Source organism: Artemia sp. Qi Xiang Cuo, chromosome 16 (assembly GCF_049724085.1).
Source record: "Artemia sp. Qi Xiang Cuo chromosome 16, ASM4972408v1, whole genome shotgun sequence".
Classification (NCBI taxonomy): Eukaryota; Metazoa; Arthropoda; class Branchiopoda; order Anostraca; family Artemiidae; genus Artemia; species Artemia sp. Qi Xiang Cuo.
Genome location: NC_142809.1, coordinates 38,263,752 through 38,273,404, shown reverse-complemented (window position 1 = coordinate 38,273,404; position 9,653 = coordinate 38,263,752). Strand labels below are relative to the sequence as shown.

General features: G+C 35.5%; 1 protein-coding gene across 2 annotated transcripts in view; it reads left to right on the top strand.

The window, feature by feature from the left end:
• The first annotated feature begins 1,016 nt into the window (after positions 1-1,016).
• Positions 1,017-9,653, top strand: part of LOC148942878 (proton-coupled folate transporter-like) — a 94,405-nt gene continuing 85,768 nt past the window's right edge. Inside the window, exons 1-2 of one of the 2 annotated variants that reach the window (XM_089102177.1) lie at positions 1,017-1,043; positions 8,436-9,274. In XM_089102177.1, the coding sequence (XP_088958303.1) occupies positions 8,455-9,274 (820 nt within the window). In that variant the 5' untranslated portion in view covers positions 1,017-1,043; positions 8,436-8,454. Of the gene's footprint in view, positions 1,152-8,435; positions 9,275-9,653 lie in introns of both variants that reach the window. The other variant, XM_089102176.1, reaches the window with a different exon arrangement.

The window sequence follows — 9,653 nt, the reverse complement described above, 5'->3', positions numbered from 1 at the left end:
CATAACTTTCCTTAATACTAAATCATCGTTCTGATAATATTTTAAAGAACCTGGAAAGGTCTAGTAAGTATTTTTCATTATAGGAAGATTTTACCCCTTGAACTGAAATTCTCTACATTTTAAAACATTATAAAATTAAACAAAAAGTAAAAGAAAACAAAATTTTAAACTCACGACCCAGCTGTCAAAATAATCCTTTTTCTATCAATGTTTAAAATTCAACTGAATAAAAGCATGTTAAAAATAAATTCTTTCTCACGACTCACGAGAGAATCTTAAAACATTTGGTGAAAGTGAAAGTCTTAAGAACATGATGCTTTTAAAGAAAAAAGGTTCTAATGATATCTGTCTGGTTTTTGGTGGGTGGTAAATAATTGAGACAAAAATTTGGAAAGCAGTGAAAAAATTGTGTCATGTAAAGTAAAAGTGTTAGTCAAGAGGGGTGGACAATCACTAGTGATAATTGGCTAGTGGTGGCAACCCTGGGCGAAAGGGAATTTTCGGGATCCGGGGAACCGCTTTCTTGGGGAGACACAGAAACTTTTGAATAAAGGGCTCGGCACACGTAGCTGATTTCGGGAACCGATTTCAGCAAGGATGTATTCCACGTCGAGTGATTATAATTAATGATGCTAAAAGGCGGGGCTTAGTGACGTTTTTCGGTGATTAATCATGATTAATTACGATTGATTTACGATAATCATTAAATACGATTAATTACAAGCCAAAAGCTCTTAAGCCCTAGTACATTCCTTGTCTAGAACGTAATTAATGATGATTAATCGCCGAAAAACCGTCACTAAGACCTGCCTCTTAGCATCATTGACTAAGAATCACTCGACGTGGAATACACCCTTGATGAAATCGGTTCCCGAAATCAACAACGTGTGCCTAGCCCTTAAATCCCTAAAAATTTTAGGATAGTAAAAGAACCGCGCCTACATATCCTAGAAATCTAGCTTTATAAACATTTTCTTCAGATGGCTCTTTGTACGCCAAAGTTCAAAATTAAGCGGCTTGACTTGACTTTTGATATATACTTTGTAGGGAGAAATGTTAAATTCGTAGTGCGAACCATAAAGCACGACTTCTGTCTACGCTATTAGTGTTTAATATGCTGAACTGTTTTTAAAAATCCCGTGCAAATCAACGTAATAGTTTCACTTTGCCATTAAAAAGGGTTAAGCCTAGGCTAGAGATGTCCTAGGCTATTAGGCCTAGCTTAGATCATGTTCTAGGTCAATAGTTTATCTTCCAAGGTATATTGCAAGACTTCAGGAGAACAAAGAAAAATAGATAAAGCAGTAGGTATAAGCCTAGACTTGGGACCATAGAGAGTGAAACTCATAAGGAAAACAATTCTTACTTCATATTATGCAGAACAAATTGTAGCCTAGTTAACTAATTTTGAAAGAAATTCTGGTAAATATCCACCACATAATCTGTGTGTTTTAGGAAAATATCTACAAAACATAACTAGGCCTTTTTTTATGCTGATTAAGAATATAATAAGCTGTCATTTTAAAGAATAATTTCAGCCCCCCCCCCCTATATAGTTACCGGCAGGGTTAGGTTAGGGATATCAGATAGAGGGGGGGGGGCTGAGCTTCATTCATAAGAAAAAAGTTCATTCTTTCGTAATCAGCATAAAAAAAGGCATAAATTGGTGTATTCACTTTATTCCTAACTCAATAATATGATTTGGTAGATATTGACTGAAAATTCTAATAGGCCTATACCTTACCCAATCCCCCAGTTTCTGCACAAAATATATATTTCCTGTTTGTTTTTCTATTTCTTGCAGAGGTGGATCTAGGCTAGAGCAAAATCTTGGAGGAGGCCCAATGTGACATGAGCAAAAACAAGTAAAATCTTGGGGGGGGGGGACAATGTGAAAAAGATGCAAATGACTGACAAATATATTAAAAAAAAGAAAAAAACATGATAGGAGGATGCCAGAAAAATCTTGGGGGCCTGGGGTGCCCCTGCCCCCTGGATCCACCAGTGATTTCTTGATTTTGTTAATGTTGATTTAATTTATGGGTAGGCCTACACAGGTTGAAACACAAGTGATGCATGACAAAATGCAACTTTTTTCTTTGCTTACCTATGTAGAATATGAACACATCACTCAATAGGTATTTATACTCCCTCTAAATATGCTAATTTCTCCCTTTGATTTTTAGTCATGGAAGTGACACATTGATCCTCTTCATTTGCCAGTAGAATATGTTTACCAAAATTCTAAAAACTGCTTTAAAATTATCATATATTCTTTCTCTTTCAATTAAACCCCATTCCCCCTGATGGATAAATTTCAATTCACATTTGCTATAAACATTCTTACTACATAGACAGGGAGTAGGGCTAGTGATGAATAAAGAAGCTGCTAAGTCTTGTTTAGGCTGGGAAGGTGTTAATAATAGAATACTATTTGCTCATTTGATGACTAAAAAGTTCAGGGTATCAGTTATAGTAGTATATGCCCCTGTAGAACTGGCTGACAGAGATACTAGTGACTCAGATGAATTTTACTTACAGGTAAAGGAGCCAATAGACAAGGTCCCAGGTAGAAATATGATGTTATTACTGGGAGATTTTAATGCCCAGGTCAGTAGAAATAGGGATGGATGGTATCCTAGCCAAGGTAAATTTGGTGTAGGAAAAGAAAACAGTAATGGATACAGACTTTTGCAATTTTGTAGGTATAACAATCTAGTTATAACCAATATGGTGTTTGGTCATAAAATGGCTCATAAGTTAACATGGTATTTGTGTAATGGCAAGACAGCAAACCTTATTGATTATGTTATAGTAAACTGAAGACTGGCAGGATCAATACAAGATACTAGGGTATATAGGAATGCTGTTATTGATATTAAAAACCTTATTGATATTAAAGATCACCATCTAGTAGTGTCAAAGGTTAATTTAAAGCTGAAATATTGGAAGGGTAACTACCTCCTGGGAAGTTATGATGTTGGTAGACTCCAGGATGAGAAATTAAGAGAAACTTTCCAGGAACAGTTGAATGCTAAATTTGAGAGTTTAAAATTTGATAATTTGGAAGATGGTTGGAATGATTTTAGAAAAATTATTTGTGAAATTGCTGAAGGTGTCTTAGGGAAGAAAACTAGAACTGCAGATAAGAATATTAGTGAAAAAGCTTTATGTTTAATAGAAAGGAGAAAGCACTTGTACAAGAATTATCTGAGTGATAGATCGCATGAAAACAAAAGAAATGTAAAGAAAGTGGAGAAAGTATTGAGATATGAACTAAGGAGGTGTTAAGTGGAGGCCATGGATTAAATTGCCAAGGATCTGGAAGATGCAGCTAGACGGCATAATAGTAAAATATTGTACTGGCATGTTAACAAATTGAGAGGGAGTAGTTTATCCAGACTTGGCCCAGTTAAAGATAGGAAAGGGGCTGCAATTTGTGATAAAGAAAAAACTAAAGAGAGATGGGCCAAACATTTTGAGAATTTGTTTAACCAAAATAGAGTTGCAGGAAAAGATATAGAGGAAAATGAAAAAGTTTGTAATGACCTTGGAAGTGAAAGAAGATTTGTTTTGTGAGGAGGAATTAGCGACAGTACTAAAAGGATTAAAAAATAATAAGGCTCCAGGTACTGATAGTGTGGCAAATTAATTTCTTAAATATGGTAGTTCTGAAGTTAGAAATAAGCTACTGAAGATTATGAGTATGATTTTTGAAAAGGGGGAAGTAACTAACAGTTTCAGGAAAATCTTAATTAAGCCACTTTGTAAGATTTGCCACTTTGATTAAGCCACTTTGATTCTGTTGATAGAAGAGCTTTGGTAAATGTTTTATCTTTGTATGGTATACCAGACAAATACATTAAAGTGATTAGTGCTATGTACAAGAATAACACTGCTGCAGTTAAGGTAGGAAATGAGGTTAGCAGCTGGTTTTGTATTAAATCAGGGGTTAAGCAGGGCTGTTTTCTATCCCCCTTTATATGGATCATTTTGATGGACTTTGTCTTAAGGAGCACAGGAAATGCAATGAGAGACCATGGAGTCAAATGGGGAGGAAAAACTCTCCTTGACTTAGATTATGCTGATGATTTAAGTATCCTTGATGAAAGTGTGAGCAAAATGAATGAACTCTTAGAGGTTTTACGAGTTCAGGGTGCTAGCATAGGTTTGAAAATTAATGTTAAGAAGACTAAGTCACTAAGGCTAGGAATATGTGAAGATGAAAAGGTGAAGTTGGGTAATGAAAAGATTGATCAGGTGGGCAGTTTCACTTACCTTGGTAGTATTATTAGTAAAGATGGTGGGAGCAGTGAAGATGTTAAAAGTAAAATAGCCAAGGTTCAGGGTGTTTTTTCGAAGTTAAAAAAAAGTTTGGAAGAATAGGAAGATAAGTCTGCAAACCAAGATTAGAACATTAGAAGCTACAGTGATGATAGTGGTCAAATATGGCTCTGAAGCATGGGTGCTCCAAAAAGCGGATGAAGATTTGCTAGATGTTTTCCAGGGAAATTGCTTAAGGATTGTTCTGGATACCTGGCTGACTGACTGTATTTCAAACAATAGGCTATACAAAAAGTGTGGTTCAATACCGCTCTCTAGGGCTTTAATGAAAGAAAGGTTGAGGTGGCTAGGGCACATTGTGTGGATGAAGGATGACAGATTGTCAAAGATTGTTTTTATTGGCCAACCATCTAGGGCAAAAGGAAAGCAGGTTGTCCTAGTCTGGGGTGGAAGGACGTCATAAAAAAAGATTTAAAGGAAATGGGAACTTCTTGGGCGGGTGTAAAAAGGGAGGCTTTGAATACATTGGGGTGGAGGAGGAGCATGCGTAGCCGTGTTGGCCTCAGGTGGCTTGGTGCTGTGGTGAGCTGTTAGTAGTAGTAGTAGTGTATAGAGTGGGCTATATGTTTAACCATTAGAAGATGCAATAATGATGCATTCATGATGTAATGCTCTTTTAGGGATGAGATATTCTGGTACCATCCAACTATTTTCTAATGGTGAAGTTTCTAAGGTGAAGCAATGCACTTTTAGGGGGAGATAAGTAAGTAGTAATAATAATTGTTTAAAATAGTTTTTAAAATCTCTGTTACTGTACAACCATTTTCTAATTACAATCATGTTGTCACTTTAATTGTCCTTTTAAGTGCCAATAAATTTGCAGACATGGTCAATAAATTTGGAAGAGGCATAAAAGGATAGATCCAGTGGTATGCTCATCTTTTACCTAGCTATTTAATGGAAAAAACTCAAATTTTAAGTGATCAAACAAATTTTATAGGAAAATTGGGTAGGAGTTGAGTTTATGTCCTGTTCTAAACTGAACAATAGCCTAGGCCTATATACTTAATAACAAAAGTCTTGTAATATAAGCTTTGGAATATTTATGTCTATTGAATTTTCAGAGTTGCTTGCAGTTTCCTAGTCCCCAGTGGTGTGGAAAGGTCTTCTAACACTCAGAGTGGAATTTTAACTTGTAAATGTTTATATTATAAAGGCAAATAAATGGATTGTGCATTTTAAAGAATTTGTATATCATGCTAAGACTTATAATAACTTCAAAGCTGTCTAGCAATCTCACCAAATTTCAAGTAGGTCTCCTGAGTGACACAAGTAGCCTACATAGCCATCCTATCTTGACAAGATCTTGGACCTCACTTCAAACTTCCCACTAACTCTGCATAAGAATAACTTTGACAACCTGGTGACTATCAGCATGTAGATTCTCTGTAATGTTGATTTCTTCATGCTATGTGTCCAAAAGCTTTGGATCACAGATGAGATAATTTAACTCTACAATGATAAGCAAGACAGAAAAAGCAGACACCAATGCAAGAAACTCAGACAGGGTGTAGAGGAAGCAATATGCAGTGCTCACTGCATGTTAGGGAAAAACCTAAGCAATGTGAAACTGCTTTTCAGAAAGGTGACCCACACTTCATGTAAAGAAGAGTGAGGGGATTTGCTAAAAAGAAGTACCTTAGGGTTAGCTCCCTCCTTGAAGAATATGTCAACCAGATACAATTCACAGATGGAATCCAATCTAATGGAAAGAACACTTTGAGAATAAACTAAATTCAATCATCTTCCTTGACCCAATTGTATATCTAGCTTCCCTGTGATCACTACAGACCAAAGCCTTGCCCCTTTTTTTCTCAGAAGTAGGAGCAGTCATCAGAGTTCTGAAAACCAACAAAACTGTTAGTCCTGATGGAATACAGCCAGAACTTCTGAAAGTCAATTGCAAATCCTGTTGATCTTTATCACAAGATTACCACAGCTGCCTGGGAAGTAGGTCCTTTTTCCACACCATGGAGCAAACTCACATTTGTCCCTCTCCATAAGAAAGGTTCAAAAGCTGTTGTGACAACTACTGACTGATCAGTTTGACCAGAGATGCTGCTAAAACACTGAAAAGAGCCATGATAGAGCATTCCAAGCCACATGCTCAGCAGTCCTACCAGAATACCAAGAGGCATCTAAATTGGATAGGTTGAAAGTTCGAGTTTTCTTCCCTGGCTGAAGAGCCATGAAATGGAGATAAGCACTGCCAATAGGATCTATAAAGTCCAATGTTGTTCTCTTTACTTTTTGTTTTTGTCATGGTGATATTGAAGGAAAAACAATGGTAAAGTATACACAAACATTGTTTTTTCTTGAAATTTTAATGCAGAAAAGAGACCTCAGGGAATTGCAAAATAGGTATAGGGTAGTCAAAGAAGTGGAATGCAGGTTGTAAAACCATGAAATCCAGACATGGAGTAAGATATACACATCAGACATGGTGCAAGTAAATTTATTTTGATTAGGATATAGAGTTTAATTTCAATTAAATTTTAACTTCTCTATTTTGTTCATTTAATTCAATTTCCAGGCAGTTTAATGTATTGCTGTTGATTTTTGGATAAAAAGTATGTTTGATAGAAGTTAAGACTGATCTCTCATCCTTATTTTGTCCAAGGTTCAGTCATGGTAATCAAGTTCAAAAGGAATTGTAGACTCCAAGAATTTTTGTTTAGAAGGAACTCTGGAAAGAACTGATACAAATTTAGTTTTTGAAGCTAAAAAAAATCTAGAATCAGAACAAACGCTCATCAATAGATGGCATCTCACTGTTAAGTCATTAGCATGCCGCCACCAAGCATGCTGGCATCCACCTCAACGAATTTTATTTCGGTGCGGTTTTCGGAACTATTTGAAGTAACATCCTTATTTGTGGCAATGTATTTTTGGTTTAGGTTTTACATCATTGTTAATTTGTTTCATTTCTGTTTTAATAGTAATGTCTGCTCTTTTAGAACTGAAATCTTATACAATCTATTTTCTGCTTGCTTTAAGTTTTAAATTTGTTCTTTATTTTTAATGGAAAGACTTAAATTTTAGGATATGATTGATAATCTGCATAGTTATCATAGTTTTTTAATATTATAACTTAGTAATGCTGGCGAATAAGCTATTAATGACAGCAGTTAATGTTGATTCATTGTAGAAGTGTGGTAATAGGAGTATCAGTAGGAGTAATCACGAAATATTTCGACTCTTTTATTGTGCTACTAGCCTCAGATATAAAAGCAACAACCTGACAAATCCTTAAAATCTAGCTTTGATAGAAATCAACTGCTATTTCTGAATTACACATTTTATCAGTTTTGATATTCGACTTCTCTGCTTCAGTTTTAGGCACGGATTTGTCATTATTAGCCTCAAAATTCTTAACATCAACTTTGATCAAAATCAGACACTATTTGTTAAGTTTACTTTTTCTTGATTTTAGGATTTATGCATAAGCAAAGTTCTAGATGGAAAGGGATTGCTGGTTGTTGAGGAGAAGCAAACCTAAGGGTCCCGTTTTGAGTTACTTTGGTCATGCAGATTGAAATAGTTTTATGAATCTGGTTTTCACCAAGGTATAACATTTCCACCATGTTCAGAACATATGCCGAATGTGATTTGATTTTGGACGTCTTCAATGCAGTATTAGGTTGTTCATGGTGGTTGCCATTTGGTGGCTCTTTGTTTTAACTCCCCTAAAAAGAATATCAAACTCAGAATTTGCAATATGAGCTTTAGTGGGTTCAATGTTGAGGTAAGAAACTGTGCATAGAGGGTGCATAGTTGTGTTTGATATGTGCCTCCTTACCACCATAGCCACCTTTCCTATCTAAGACTTCGCTCACATAAAACCCCAGATCAAATTAAGTTAAGTTGTGTGCATGACAACTCTGTTCTAGTTGAAAGTTTTATATGCTTAAAATCGTTTTTAGGTGTTTATGATGGAGCAGTCAGGAGAGCCAACTTACAAATCCCAAATAATACTTTTCTAATTTTAGAAGAAACATCCTTTAAAACATTTTTGTTTCTCCCATTGATTTTTTTAGCTTCAGTTGTGTACGAATTTATACTTTCTCCTTTTAATTCTAAGTTATTTTCAGCACATCTGTAACGGGAACCATGCTTACTGGAATTACTGTCGAGCCAGTCCTTCTTATTTATATGCTGGCAACGTTTATGCAATATGCAGTCTTTCAAGATCTTGTTTATAAAAAGGTTTGCCAAAGTAGACCCAGCCTAACTCTTGAAGATTGCCAAGACATAAGCAGCTTGAACAATACCTCCGAGCTGGAGATCATACAAAAAAACTCGTCTCATTGGATATTAATTTCAACTGTAAGCCTAACTATACCATCTATAATTGTATGTAATTTCTTAGGTGCATACAGTGACACACACGGAAGAAAGCTACCTTTAGTCTTACCTTCAGTTGGTATGATTCTATCCTCAATAGTGTACATGGTTATGTCAACATATCCAGCAGTCCCTATTGACTTCATTATTCTTGCAAGCATCATTCCTGGTTTATTTGGTGGTTTTGTTAGTTGTATAATGGCAGTGGTAAGTTACGTTACGACGATTAGTAGTGCTGAATTAAGAACTATGAGAGTTGGCCTTCTTGAATCAATGACGTTTGTTGGTGGAACAATTGGTCCATTTGTTGGTGGCGCTATATTTCGTGCTTCAAATAGCCACACTTTCGTCTTTCTTGCTATACTTTGCTGTCATTCGCTTATTTGTTTTTATGTGATTTTCTTAATTCCTGAAGTGAATCCGCCTCAAAGTGAAGGAACAACAAGTAAGAGCTGTACAAGATATTTGAGTTGTGAAGATTTTATTGGTTCAGTTAAGACAGTAGCTAAGAAACGAGACGAAAACAGACGAACTATTATCGTATTGTTACTCATTTCTAGTTTTGTTGTAATGACTGTTACGGCAGGTAAGCTATTTTTTTCAGATTTTTTCATGTTTTGAGTGGGCTCTTGTACAGTAGCAATAAAAGAAACTGTTTTCTGATATAAGCAAAGAGCTGAGCTGAAACTTTCAATAACTAAAACTCTAGCTTTGCAGTTCATGCAAGATATCTGGGATTTTTGTTCAAATAAACTGACTTGTGATTTGTCCCTATATTTGTAGAATTTTGTAAAATGAAAACAAAAACACTGACTTAAAAAATAGGAGTAGGAGCAGAAACGGCCTTTTGCAACCCTAAAGGTAAAAAGCTCAATCAAGCTCAGTTTTTTAGGGAAGTGCTGGTTTTAGAATAAACTTAAAACAAGCAGAAATAAAATTTAACAGTAATTTAAGTATGAAACAAA